At 41.3% G+C, this 14,983-nt stretch overlaps 2 protein-coding genes across 2 annotated transcripts in view; both read left to right on the top strand.

Annotated features, from left to right (window-relative positions):
* Positions 1–9,482, top strand: part of LOC121388337 (WW domain-containing oxidoreductase-like) — a 55,840-nt gene extending 46,358 nt beyond the window's left edge. The window contains exons 7-8 of the mRNA XM_041519636.1: positions 6,923–7,181; positions 8,660–9,482. Coding sequence (XP_041375570.1) covers positions 6,923–7,181; positions 8,660–8,842 — 442 coding nt within the window. The 3' untranslated portion in view covers positions 8,843–9,482. The remainder of the gene's footprint in view (positions 1–6,922; positions 7,182–8,659) is intronic.
* Positions 9,483–10,661: 1,179 nt separating this feature from the next.
* Positions 10,662–14,642, top strand: LOC121388336 (collagen alpha-2(IX) chain-like). The gene is made up of 5 exons (XM_041519635.1): positions 10,662–10,697; positions 10,737–10,814; positions 12,952–13,110; positions 13,602–14,015; positions 14,286–14,642. The coding sequence occupies exons 1-5, from the start codon at positions 10,662–10,664 to the stop codon at positions 14,640–14,642; spliced, it is 1,044 nt and encodes a 347-aa protein (XP_041375569.1).
* Positions 14,643–14,983: the final 341 nt, after the last annotated feature.

Here is a 14,983-nt window from a genome sequence, read left to right as displayed (position 1 = left end):
AGCCCAATCCTCGACCGACATGCATCAAAGCAGCACTATAGGTAGTACTAAACCAAATAAATTCCGGCTGGGTCAAAGTGCGAGGTGCACCCAACTTTTGATAGACAAGTGAACACCACAAGTCCTGTGATTGGTTATAAATGTGAGTGTGTTGGTTGTAAAAATAATAGTTTCATCTGGGTAAAAAAAATATGCAATTTTATTTCATCTAGTACCAATGTGTCAAGTAGCCTTGTGCTTGAAGCATGTATGGGGTACCTGTTAAAAAAAAGTACTCAAATTTTGTGTGGAACTAGGGTAGTCATAGATGCTACCCGTTATCTCAGAAACGAGCAACTTGACCCCCAATTTTTTCCGATTCACTTTAAGTGTGAGGGGTGGTAGTATTTATATCTGTTGCGTTTATGTCGATTAATACACTGCAGGTAGGAGTTTTAGCCACATATGTTACTATTGTCGTCTATGGGATTTCATTTGGTAGTATACACCCTTTACCACTGGGCAATATCCCACTCTGTGTATACACTGAGTAATATTTGTTATTATTTTGTCCATTGAATCTCGCAGGTACAGAGCAATGTATCGCAGTCAGTGAACTGTGTGTACACTGAACAGCAGTAGACAAATATTGGGGTACATAAGGTCACTCTTATTATTATTATCATCATTATTTTGTCCAGTGAATCTCGCAGGTACAGAGCAATGTATCGCAGTCAGTTAACTGTGTGTACACTGAACAGCAGTAGACAAATATTGGGGTACATAAGGTCACTCTTATTATTATTATCATCATTATTTTGTCCAGTGAATCTCGCAGGTACAGAGCAATGTACATGGCTGTTAACTGTCCGTCGTGAGACGGATTTCCGTCGTCAGAGAAATTGTGGAAATAATTTTTTCAGTCAGGTTTTTTTTTTTTTTTTTTTTTAAATGAGAATCACTTCGGCCGTTTTCGGTTTCCGTAATGTCAACCCGATTGCTTCGGACGTTTTCTTTGCCCCACTGACCCCCTTTAGGGACCCATCCTAGGGTATAAACTACTATACATTTTGGGGCCGGTGAACGGCCCCATTCCCCTAACGTAAATTCCCAATCCAATATCAAACTTTTCCCCAATTAGACCCTTCAACCCAACAGTTTCCCAATAAAGATTCCCAAAGTTGCTCTTATCGTGGACACTTGAACTCATAAAAATTTTAACAAATTTAGCTAATTGTATTTTTTTTTTTTTAAATGACATTGAAAAAGTTTCGTTTTGGTTTTCCGATCGATTATGAACACGTGATGAACAACTCTGACCTGGATATGCAAATTAGGTGTATCCTGTTTTGATACAGTCTGTTGTATCGTAGTTTTTAGTAATAATGCCACATTGTCTGATATAATATATTTTTGGTAGAAGAATATAACTTTTTGTTTTAATCCATCCATTTGCGTTAACACATATTTGGGATCTATCGCAACACGTCCAATCCGCTATTTACGGACGTAGAAAGTAAAAGTATTGACTTTTTGCTGTGCTATTTTAAGCAGACGATCTTATTTTGTAAAAAGGTGTGTACATATGTTTCGTACTTATTTTCCAGATATTTTATTATTATTTAAAAAAAAATTAAAATCATGTTTGGTACGTTTTTGTAATTAAACCCCCCTAAAAAAACATGTTACTAAAGTAGTAGTAAATTAAGTGACCCCCCCCCCCCCCCCCCCCCCCCCCCTAATTTAAATGTGCTACTCACTCCCTTTGAAGTAATGGCCGTACCCGATGTCACACCATGTGACGAACAGCACGTGCGAGTTTTGGGTTGGGAGAAATACATGTTTAAAGTGGACTACAATTGTCATGTAAAACACTACCATTTTGAACGGTGATATAATCATGACACTGACATCCGCCATCTAAACCCCCAACCAGGGCAATGCCCTGTACCTTGAAATTTCAGTCACAACATTTTACTTTTGTTAACAGCCATGAATGTATCGCAGTCAGTAAACTGTGTACACTGAACAGCAGTAGACAAATATTGGGGTACATAAGGTCACTCTTATTATTATTATCATTATTATTTTGTCCAGTGAATCTCGCAGGTACAGAGCAATGTATCGCAGTCAGTGAACTGTGTGTACACTGAACAGCAGTAGACAAATATTGAGGTACATAAGGTCACTTTTATTATTATTGTCATTATTATTAAAAAAATTAAAAAAATTATTGTCCCCAGAGCAATATGGCCATGCCAAGGTTGGGGTGCCTTGAGATCATGACCTTACAATGTCGAAATATCATCACATATACATTATATGGAATTGGTAATAATAATATCGTGATATATATTATTAACATAATACAATATTGTTGAATATCTATAATATGGCAAGTTAAATGCTCTGAGTTCAACATTAAAATTAGGAAAAGAAGAATGAAAGAAATCAAAAGGAGTAAGGATCAAAAGGAAAGAGGAATGGAATACGGTCACTGTTATTAAAATAGAAATACCATGTCACTGCCCAAGGAACTTAATTTCTTTTCAATTTCACATCTGAGTTTGAGCCATTGACAATGAAAATTATTTCTCGAGGGACGTAAACATGATAAGAAATGGTAGCGAGTTTAATATCCTATTTATTGCCCATAATGAATTCTAATTTATATCACTGAACTCCTTGGAGTTTTAATATGAACCAAGTGTGGACAACATTCCATTCCTAAACAAACATTACTTTTTTCTTTCTTTCCGTTCCTAAACAAACATTGCTTTCTTCCTTCTTTCCGTTCCTAAACAAACATTACTTTCTTCCTTCTTTCCATTCCTAAACAAACATTGCTTTCTTCCTTCTTTCCATTCCTAATCAAACATTGCTTTCTTCCTTCTTTCCGTTCCTAAGCAAACATTGCTTTCTTCTTTCCGTTCCTAAACAGACATTGCTTTCTTCTTTCCATTCCTAAGCAAACATTGCTTTCTTCTTTCCGTTCCTAAACACACATTACTTTTTTCCTTCTTTCCATTCCTAAACAAACATTGCTTTCTTCCTTCTTTCTATTCCTGAACAAACATTGCTTTCTTCCTTCTTTCCATTCCTAAACAAACATTGCTTTCTTCCTTCTTTTCATTTCTAAACAAACATTGCTTTCTTCCTTCTTTCCGTTCCTGAACAAACATTGGTTTCTTCCTTCTTTCCATTCCTAAACAAACATTGCTTTCTTCCTTCTTTCCATTCCTGAACAAACATTGCTTTCTTCCTTCTTTCCATTCCTAAACAGACATTGCTTTCTTCCTTCGTTTCGTTCCTAAACAAACGTTGCTTTCTTCCTTCTTTCCGTTCCTAAATACACATTGGTTTCTTCCTGTTGTTTACCCCTGCGCGTGCTGTAACCTCCCCGTGATGTAGGAGTGTAACATTCTCTTTGAGAATGGCCAATACAGCACAAATCCCATTGTTTTCTTCCAGATACAATTGAAATTTTGTATTGGGGCTTTTTGTGATATATTTCTCTACAACTAATAAGGTAACAGACTTTAAAGATTTTTTATCAGAACCAATCTTCTATAATTGTCATATAAAAATCGATGTTTCTAAAACATGCGACCTAGTTATTGATCGTGGAGAATTCTTTACATTAACTGAATTTAATTATATTTATGACTTACATGTGTCTTTTTTAGATTATCAGGGAGCCATTAATTCACTCAAGGTATACCTTAAAAAAACTAAAATTAGTAAGGTAGAGATAAATATTACTTTAGATAATTCGCCTGTCCAAAGAAAACTTTGTTCCATTAAAAAAGGATCAAAATTATACTATTACACATTAACATATTCAGACGTACCAAATACTGCTATGGCAAAATGACAAAATCGTTTTAGTACTGATCTTATCTGGCCCATTATTTATTTGAAACCATTTCCCACCACACAAGAAGTAAAATTAAGATGGTTCCAATATAGGATATTACACAGAATACTAACAACAAATATTTTTGCCTTCAAGCTAAAACCTATTGATACTGAAACATTTACCTTTTGTAATGTAAATAAAGAAACAATAGAACATCTTTTTTTGGAATGTAACTTTGTGAAAACGTTTTGGAATTCATTTTTAAACTGGTTATCGAAGTACTGTAATCATTTATGTAACATAAAACTGTCTCGAGAACTAGTCATGTTTGGATTTAAGGACAACATTAACACAGATAATATTTTTGATCTCTTGCTACTTCTAGCCAAGTATTTCATATATAAATGTAAAGTGCAAAAGGTTAAGTTAAATATCATTCATTTTAAAAAAGAAATTAAACAAAGATACTCTATAGAAAAACATTTATATTTTAGTAAGAATAGTCTTAACATTTTTTTACCAAGTGGTCGCTGTATCATTCATTAGTTGAACATATTTAAAGGGACGTTCCTGAGTTTAGTAAGAATAGTCTTAACCATTTTTTTACCAAGTGGTCGCTGTATCATTCATTAGTTGAACATATTTAAAGGGACGTTCCTGAGTTTAGTAAGAATAGTCTTAACCATTTTTTTACCAAGTGGTCGCTGTATCATTCATTAGTTGAACATATTTAAAGGGACGTTCCTGAGTTTTTTTACCATGTGGTCGCTGTATCATTCATTAGTTGAACATATTTAAAGGGATGTTCCTGAGTTTAGTAAGAATAGTCTTAACCATTTTTTTACCAAGTGGTCGCTGTATCATTCATTAGTTGAACATATTTAAAGGGACGTTCCTGAGTTTTTTTACCATGTGGTCGCTGTATCATTCATTAGTTGAACATATTTAAAGGGACGTTCCTGAGTTTAGTAAGAATAGTCTTAACCATTTTTTTACCAAGTGGTCGCTGTATCATTCATTAGTTGAACATATTTAAAGGGACGTTCCTGAGTTTTTTTTACCAAGTGGTCGCTGTATCATTCATTAGTTGAACATATTTAAAGGGACGTTCCTGAGTTTAGTAAGAATAGTCTTAACATTTTTTTACCAAGTGGTCGCTGTATCATTCATTAGTTGAACATATTTAAAGGGACGTTCCTGAGTTTAGTAAGAATAGTCTTAACATTTTTTTACCAAGTGGTCGCTGTATCATTCATTAGTTGAACATATTTAAAGGGACGTTCCTGAGTTTTTTTACCAAGTGGTCGCTGTATCATTCATTAGTTTAACATATTTAAAGGGACGTTCCTGAGTTTAGTAAGAATAGTCTTAACCATTTTTTTACCAAGTGGTCGCTGTATCATTCATTAGTTGAACATATTTAAAGGGACGTTCCTGAGTTTGTTTACCAAGTGGTCGCTGTATCATTCATTAGTTGAACATATTTAAAGGGATGTTCCTGAGTTTTTTTACTAAGTGCATGGTCGCTGTATCATTCATTAGTTGAACATATTTAAAGGGACGTTCCTGAGTTTTTTTACCAAGTGGTCGCTGTATCATTCATTAGTTGAACATATTTAAAGGGACGTTCCTGAGTTTTTTTACCAAGTGGTCGCTGTATCATTCATTAGTTGAACATATTTAAAGGGATGTTCCTGAGTTTTTTTACTAAGTGCATGGTCGTGGTATCATTCATTAGTTGAACATATTTAAAGGACGTTCCTGAGTTTGTTTACCAAGTGGTCGCTGTATCATTCATTAGTTGAACATATTTAAAGGGACGTTCCTGAGTTTGCTGCAGTGTTTAGGATGCTATCGACTAGCGGGGACTTTTTAGCGATTATTATTGCATATCGGATATATTTTTCTGCGTAGGGTATTAGTGGCTGTATATTGACGTGTTTCTGGTTGTTCTAATATTTGTACTAGATAAATTTCATTTTATTTCCTAAAATATTATTTTTTCGTACGTACGAAATTATTTGAAGACAGGGTCCAGTTTGGGCTTCTGACTAATATTGGGACGACCAGGAGCGCGTTGGATATACGGACACTGATGTTCTGGGTGGGAGGGTATGTCTGATGTGTGGGTTTGATCGTGGAAATATTTTGTTGGTCGGAAGCATCTTGCAATGTAGCGGGCTCTTTGATATAATAATTTTTGTACTATTATTATTATTATTATTTAGATCCTCTCGTCTCCAGCAACAGATGTAATATATAGTAATTTAATAAAACATCTACTTCCCACAGTATCACAGAACATTAACAAACTATAATACAACTGATAGGAAACTAATCACATGTATACATTTGTTATCAATCTATGTTGCGTGCTGGTGTATGTGTGTATGTGCATGTATGCTTTTTTAATCTTAAAACTGTCTTGCTGTCCTGTTCTACTTTATCTCTCTCTCTCTCACTCTCTCGCTCTCTCGCTCTCTCTCTCTCTCTCTCTCTCTCTCTCTCTCTCTTCTTTCTTTCCCTCTCTCCCTCTCTCGCTCTCTCTCTCTCTCTCTCTCTCTCTCTCTCTCTCTCTCTCTCTCTCTCTCTCTCTCTCTCTCTCTCTCTCTCTCTCTCTCTCTCTCTCTCTCTCTCTCTCTCTCTCTCTCTCTCTCTCTCTCTCTCTCTCTCTCTCTCTCACTTCTATTTCTCCCTCCCTCAATCTGAACATATTTAGTCTAACAATACTCATCATGTATTATATATATATTTAATGTTATTTATGTTCAACATTATCTGTAACATAGTGATTCAGGGCCCCATCCCTGACTCTATCGACATTTCTGGGCTAATAAAAAAGTTAAAAAAAAAAAAAAAAATTGAAATTTTGAGTAAAAGTCAGTATCTATCTGTGATATTTGTATTTTTGCACAGTTCTTTACACTGTTTTTATTTAAATCTTGAATTTTTTTAGTGATGTTGATCATCACTTTATTTGTTTATATTACCATAGTTTGACACCCAATAGCCGATGTATTTTTCGTGCTGGGGTGTCGTTAAACATTTGTTCATTCATTCATTCATTCATTCCTGTTGTTTCAGGTTCACAGATCTGAGCGTGGACAACCTGTGTGAGACGAAGCTGTCTCCGTCTGCGGGGAAGCACAGCGACCTGAGGGCGTACAACCTGTCCAAACTGTGCAACGTGCTCTTCTCCAACGAGCTGCACACGCGCCTCGGCACGCGCGGGGTCACGGCCAACTCTCTCCACCCCGGAAACATGATGAGCTCCAACATCAGCCGCAACTGGTGGCTGTATCGGCTTCTCTTTACGCTGGTCAGACCTTTCACCAAGTCCATGGTGAGTGTTACACTGCTCACATCTTTCACCAAGTCCATGGTGAGTGTTACACTGCTCACACCTTTCACCAAGTCCATGGTGAGTGTTACACTGCTCACACCTTTCACCAAGTCCATGGTGAGTGTTACACTGCTCACACCTTTCACCAAGTCCATGGTGAGTATTTACGCTGGTCACACCTTTCACCAAGTCCATGGTGAGTGTTACACTGCTCACACCTTTCACCAAGTCCATGGTGAGTGTTACACTGCTCACACCTTTCACCAAGTCCATGGTGAGTATTTACGCTGGTCAGACCTTTCACCAAGTCCATGGTGAGTATTTACGCTGGTCACACCTTTCACCAAGTCCATGGTGAGTGTTACACTGCTCACACCTTTCACCAAGTCCATGGTGAGTATTTACGCTGGTCAGACCTTTCACCAAGTCCATGGTGAGTGTTACACTGCTCACACCTTTCACCAAGTCCATGGTGAGTGTTACACTGCTCACACCTTTCACCAAGTCCATGGTGAGTATTACACTGCTCACACCTTTCACCAAGTCCATGGTGAGTATTTACGCTGGTCACACCTTTCACCAAGTCCATGGTGAGTGTTACACTGCTCACACCTTTCACCAAGTCCATGGTGAGTGTTACACTGCTCACACCTTTCACCAAGTCCATGGTGAGTATTTACGCTGGTCAGACCTTTCACCAAGTCCATGGTGAGTGTTACACTGCTCACACCTTTCACCAAGTCCATGGTGAGTGTTACACTGCTCACACCTTTCACCAAGTCCATGGTGAGTATTTACGCTGGTCACACCTTTCACTAAGTCCATGATCAGTGATTACACTGCTCACACCTTTCACCAAGTCCATGGTGAGTACTACACTGCTCACATCTTTCACCAAGTCCAAGGTGAGTGTTTACACTTGTCAGACCTTTCACCAAGTCTGTGATGAGTGTTACACTGCTCACACCTTTCACCAAGTCCATGGTGAGTATTACACTGCTCACATCTTTCACCAAGTCCATGGTGAGTGTTACACTGCTCACACCTTTCACCAAGTCCATGGTGAGTGTTACACTGCTCACACCTTTCACCAAGTCCATGGTGAGTGTTACACTGCTCACACCTTTCACCAAGTCCATGGTGAGTGTTACACTGCTCACACCTTTCACCAAGTCCGTGATGAGTGTTACACTGCTCACACCTTTCACCAAGTCCATGGTGAGTGTTTACACTGGTCAGATCTTTCACCAAGTCCATGGTGAGTGTTTACACTGGTCAGATCTTTCACCAAACCCATGGTGAGTATTTACACTGGTCACACCTTTCACCAAGTCACCAAGTCCATGGTGTTTACACTGGTCTGACCTTACATCATAGGACAGTGACAAACCTATGTTTTACACATTTATTTTTGTATTTATGGCATCAGAGAACAGTGCCACTCCCATGTTTCAGATATATATTTTTGTGTTTTGTAGCAACAAGGCGCGGCGACGACAGTGTATTGTGCGACGTCCCAGCAGCTCGAGGGTTTGGGCGGGATGTACTTCAACAACTGTTGTCGGTGTAAGCCCTCGGACGCAGCCCATGACAGCAAGCTGGCCACGACACTCTGGGATCTGAGCGAGACGATCATCAGGAACAGACTGTCACGCAGCTAGGACATACAGACAATCGTCAGTGACAGACTGTCACACAGCTAGGACATACAGACGATCGTCAGGAACAGACTGTCACGCAGCTAGGACATACAGATGATCATCAGGAACAGACTGTCACGCAGCTAGGACATACAGACGATCGTCAGTGACAGACTGTCATGCAGCTAGGACATACAGACGATCGTCAGGATCAGACTGTCACGCAGCTAGGACATACAGACTATCGTCAGGATCAGACTGTCACGCAGCTAGGACATACAGACGATCGTCAGTGACAGACTGTCACGCAGCTAGGACATACAGACGATCTTCAGTGACAGACTGTCACGCAGCTAGGACATACAGATGATCGTCAGTGACAGACTGTCACACAGCTAGGACATACAGACGATCAGTGATAGTTACTCACATTCAGAGACACGGGGGAGGAGGGGGGGGTAATTCTGAATAAAAAATATTATTGGTAGCAAATCTCAAAGCAGAGATGAATTTTAATTGTAAGATGCAGAAAATTGCATTTCAGAACATCAAGTTGTGTGCTGTGTCTGATTCAGTACTGTTGACAGAAGGATGTGCGTTGTATTGTTACAATTTCCAGTCGATGATTAAAAGAAATCATTCCAATAAACATACAAATATTGTCTCAGTACTTTTATTATTAAATTTGAAACATACTTATTAATAAAGAAAAAACTATAATAATAAGATCATATTTTAAATTGTTTTAGGGGCGGTGGGGGTATTGAACTTTCATTTTGTATCGTATTTATATCTCAAGTGAAATCATTTTTAATTGTCACAAGCTTTAGCGAGTGACAATGAAAATTATTTCATGAAGCACATAATAAACATGATACAAAATGGTAGCGACCTTTATATCATATTTATTACCCATAATCAGTTTAATATCCTATTTATTACCCATAATCAAGTTGTAGTGTGCCATGTGTCATTCTGGAGAGATGTAATAACTTTGATATGTACCAAGATAGTTTAAACCATGTGGGTAATACACACTGCTATGTGTCGTTCTGGAGGGATGTAATAACTTTGATATGTACCAAGACAGTTTAAACCATGTGGGTAATACAGACTGCTATGTGTCGTTCTGGAGGGATGTAATAACTTTGATATGTACCAAGACAGTTTAAACCATGTGGGTAATACACACTGCTATGTGTCGTTCTGAAGGGATGTAATAATTTTGATATGTATCAAGACAGTTTAAACCATGTGGGTAATACACACTGCTATGTGTCGTTCTGGAGGGATGTAATAACTTTGATATGTACCAAGACAGTTTAAACCATGTGGGTAATACAGACTGCTATGTGTCGTTCTGGAGGGATGTAATAACTTTGATATGTACCAAGACAGTTTAAACCATGTGGGTAATACACACTGCTATGTGTCGTTCTGAAGGGATGTAATAACTTTGATATGTATCGAGATATTTTAAACCATGTGGGTAATACAGACTGCTGTGATCTGTGACCAGCAGGCCTAGCCCTGGGTGATCAGAACATTTCACAGATTATTCAACTTTAACAACTTCAAAAATCCAGTAACTTAATTCTAACAAAATATCATGAAGACATTTTGCTAAATTAAAATAAAACTGACCATTTGTGTTTTAAAATGTGCAGATAGTGCCAGAGTAGCATCACCTGGCTGATGGTTAGTTTATGTGTGCGGATAAAAAGCTGATGTTAAACTGTGTAATCAGCATCACCTGGCTGATGGTAAGTTTATGATAAGCTGATGTTAAACTGATCAGCATCACCTGGCTGATGGTTAGTTTATGTGTGCGGATAAGCTGATGTTAAACTATGTGATCAGCATCACCTGGCTGATGGTAAGTTTATGATAAGCTGATGTTAAACTATGTGATCAGCATCACCTGGCTGATGGTAAGTTTATGTGTGCGGATAAGCTGATGTTAAACTATGTGATCAGCATCACCTGGCTGATGGTAAGTTTATGATAAGCTGGTGTTAAACTGTGTGATCAGCATCACCTGGCTGATGGTAAGTTTATGATAAGCTGATGTTGAACTATGTGATCGGCATCACTTGGCTGATGGTAAGTTTATGATACGCTGATGTTAAACTATGTGATCAGCATCACCTGGCTGATGGTAAGTTTATGATAAGCTGATGTTAAACAATGTGATCAGCATCACCTGGCTGATGGTAAGTTTATGATAAACTGATCAGAAACCAGGAACCTGTTCAGGGAACATTTTGTTTTCTTCATTTTGATTAGTGATATTTCTAGTCGATTGAAAGGTGAATAGCATGTGTATGTAGATATCATATTCGGGTGTGCATGTAACGGGTTTATTACACTCTGTGTTTCATACCTACCACCTCTCAGTCTCGCCAACAGTCCTGTAAAGTTTCACTTGGATTGTGTTTGGTTTGGTTTGTGATATCTTGTTTGTAGGTAACTGATACCTACTGGTGTGTATTGTATGTCACAAACAAACTTGGTCACTTGTCAGGGCTGGGTGCTGTTTCAGCCTCTGACCTCATTAAGTGTAACACTGATATTTCGGTTGCAGGTTGCATAGTACCAAAGAAGAGAGTACCGTGTCAAGGTTCGACGTGCACCGTCAAATATTTACGGAGTAAAAGCAGCTGTGGGTGTGATTGGTAGTAATATGTGACATTGATTATTTTTGCAAATACTATTATCCATTGACAATAAATAAATACACTTTTATTTGTTATACAGTTGTTATGCAGTATATACCAGAGGTTGAAACTAATGCGGGGTAACCCCAAAAATGGAACTGCAATTTTCTGCAAAAATGACGGTTGCTAGTAAAAATATAAATTAAATCTCTTAAATGATACGTGACCCCCCATTTTCTTGCAGCTAGATTAGATGTGAGGTGCCACACTTTCTATTGCTGTACTTCCTGGGTGTGTTGAAACGCTGCTTATATCAGTTTTATTAGTAAACGTTAACATTATCGGCAATAGATATTGATTTGGTCTAATGGAACCTGCAGGCTTCAGCAACAGTCCATTCTCCAACAACTGGTTCCAGTGAACCAAATGAATTCCTCTTGCCGATAATGTTAATGTGATATAAGTAGCATATGAACACCCTCAGGTAGTACAGCAATAAAAAGTGTGGCACCTCACATCTACTTGCAACACAATGGAGGGGGGAGTCCCATACCATTTAAGAGATTTAATTAATGTTTTTTATTACCAACCCTCATGTTTTGGGCAGAAAATTGCATTTCCATTTTGGGGGATACCCTGCACTAGTTTCAACCCTTGGTGTATACTGCATAACCCCCGAGTAACAAATAAACATGTACATACTTATTGCCAATGGATAATAGTATTTGCACAAATAATCAGTGACACATGTTACTATCAATCACACCCACAGCTCCATAAATGTTAGGCGATGCACCTCGAACTTCGACCTAGAACTTTGTTATTAAGTACAATGCAACCTCCAGTCTTGTTGCTTGTCAAGTGAACTGATAATAAACCTAGCCAAGCCATTTCACACTTTGTGTCTGTAATCAGATAAGTGTGTATTGTTGCTTGTCAAGTGAACTGATAATAAACCTAGCCAAGCCATTTCACACTTTGTGTCTGTAATCGGATAAGTGTGTATTGTTGCTTGTCAAGTGAACTGATAATAAACCCAGCCAAACCATTTCACACTTTGTGTCTGTAATCAGATAAGTGTGTATTGTTGCTTGTCAAGTGAACTGATAATAAACCTAGCCAAGCCATTTCACACTTTGTGTCTGTAATCAGATACGGTAAGTGTGTCTTGTGGCTTGTCAAGTGAACTGATAATAAACCTAGCCAAGCCATTTCACACTTTGTGTCTGTAATCAGATAAGTGTGTCTTGTTGCTTGTCAAGTGAACTGATAATAAACCTAGCCAAGCCATTTCACACTTTGTGTCTGTAATCAGATAAGTGTGTATTGTTGCTTGTCAAGTGAACTGATAATAAACCTAGCCAAGCCATTTCACACTTTGTGTCTGTAATCAGATAAGTGTGTATTGTTGCTTGTCAAGTGAACTGATAATAAACCTAGCCAAGCCATTTCACACTTTGTGTCTGTAATCAGATCAGTGTGTATTGTTGCCTTGGGTCGCAGGCGGTAGAGGGCTCACCTCAGGTGCTTGGGTCGCAGGCGGTAGAGGGCTCACCTCAGGTGCTTGGGTCGCAGGTGGTAGAGGGCTCACCTCAGGTGCTTGGGTTCGCAGGCGGTAGAGGGCTCACTCAGGTCAGTTGCATTTGGGTTACAGGTGGCAGGTGGTAGAGGGCTCACCTCAGGTGCTTGGGTCGCAGGTGGTAGAGGCTCACCTCAGGTGCTTGGGTCGCAGGCGGTAGAGGGCTCACCTCAGGTGCTTGGGTCGCAGGTGGTAGAGGCTCACCTCAGGTGCTTGGGTCGCAGGCGGTAGAGGGCTCACCTCAGGTGTTTGGGGTAGAGGGCTCTTGGGTCGCAGGCGGTAGAGGGCTCACCTCAGGTACTTGGGTCGCAGGCGGTAGAGGGCTCACCTCAGGTACTTGGGTTACAGGCGGTAGAGGGCTCACCTCAGGTACTTGGGTTACAGGCGGTAGAGGGCTCACCTCAGGTACTTGGGTCGCAGGCGGTAGAGGGCTCACCTCAGGTACTTGGGTCGCAGGCAGGCTCACCTCAGGTACTTGGGTCGCAGAGGGCTCACCTCAGGTACTTGGGTCGCAGGGCGCTCACCTCAGGTACTTGGGTTGCAGGGCTCACCTCAGGTACTTGGGTCGCAGGCGGTAGAGGGCTCACCTCAGGTACTTGGGTCGCAGGCGGTAGAGGGCTCACCTCAGGTACTTGGGTCGCAGGCGGTAGAGGGCTCACCTCAGGTACTTGGGTCGCAGGCGGTAGAGGGCTCACCTCAGGTACTTGGGTCGCAGGCGGTAGAGGGCTCACCTCAGGTACTTGGGTCAGGCAGGCTTGGGTCGCAGGTACAGCGCTCACCTCAGGTACTTGGGTCGCAGGCGGTAGAGGGCTCACCTCAGGTACTTGGGTCGCAGGCGGTAGAGGGCTCACCTCAGGTACTTGGGTCGCAGGCGGTAGAGGGCTCACCTCAGGTACTTGGGTCGCAGGCGGTAGAGGGCTCACCTCAGGTGTTTGGGTTGGGTCGCAGCTCACCTCAGGTAGTCGCAGGGCTCACCTCAGGTACTTGGGTCGCAGGTAGGTAGAGGGCTCACCTCAGGTACCTCTTGGGTCGCAGGCGGTAGAGGGCTCACCTCAGGTACTTGGGTCGCAGGCGGTAGAGGGCTCACCTCAGCTTGGGTAGAGGGGCTCACCTCAGGTACTTGGGTCGCAGGCGGTAGAGGGCTCACCTCAGGTACTTGGTACTTTGCAGGCGGCAGGGCTCACCTCAGGTGTTTGGGAGTAGAGGGCTCACCTCAGGTACTTTGCAGGCGGTAGAGGGCTCACCTCAGGCTTGGGTAGGCGGTAGAGGCTCACCTCAGGTACTTGGGTCGCAGGCGGTAGAGGGCTCACCTCAGGTACTTGGGTCGCAGGCGGTAGAGGGCTCACCTCAGGTACTTGGGTCGCAGGCGGTAGAGGGCTCACCTCAGGTACTTGGGTTACAGGCGGTAGAGGGCTCACCTCAGGTACTTGGGCAGGCGGTAGAGGGCTCACCTCAGGTACTTGGGTCGCAGGCGGTAGAGGGCTCACCTCAGGTGCTTGGGTCGCAGGCGGTAGAGGGCTCACCTCAGGTGCTTGGGTCGCAGGCGGTAGAGGGCTCACCTCAGGTACTTGGGTGCAGGCGGTAGAGGGCTCACCTCAGGTACTTGGGTTGCAGGCGGTAGAGGGCTCACCTCAGGTACTTGGGTTGCAGGCGGTAGAGGGCTCACCTCAGGTGCTTGGGTTGCAGGCGGTAGAGGGCTCACCTCAGGTACTTGGGTTACAGGCGGTACAGGGCTCACCTCAGGTACTTGGGTTGCAGGTGGTAGAGGGCTCACCTCAGGTACTTGGGTTACAGGTGGTAGAGGGCTCACCTCAGGTACTTGGGTCGCAGGCGGTAGAGGGCTCACCTCAGGTACTTGGGTCGCAGGCGGTAGAGGGCTCACCTCAGGTACTTGGGTTACAGGTGGTAGAGGGCTCACATCACCTC

The sequence above is a fragment of the Gigantopelta aegis genome, chromosome 14 (genome assembly GCF_016097555.1).
Source record: "Gigantopelta aegis isolate Gae_Host chromosome 14, Gae_host_genome, whole genome shotgun sequence".
NCBI lineage: Eukaryota > Metazoa > Mollusca > Gastropoda > Neomphalida > Peltospiridae > Gigantopelta > Gigantopelta aegis.
This window is presented reverse-complemented; position numbering and strand designations above follow the sequence as displayed.

Coding starts and splice junctions, on each gene's coding strand:
- LOC121388336 (XM_041519635.1), top strand. CDS start 10,662: ATGTTAAACTATGTGATCAGCATCACCTGGCTGATG. Junction 10,815..12,951: donor TCAGCATCACCTGGCTGATG/GTAAGTTTATGA, acceptor GTCTGTAATCAG/ATCAGTGTGTATTGTTGCCT. Junction 14,016..14,285: donor TGGGTCGCAGCTCACCTCAG/GTAGTCGCAGGG, acceptor GGTACTTTGCAG/GCGGTAGAGGGCTCACCTCA.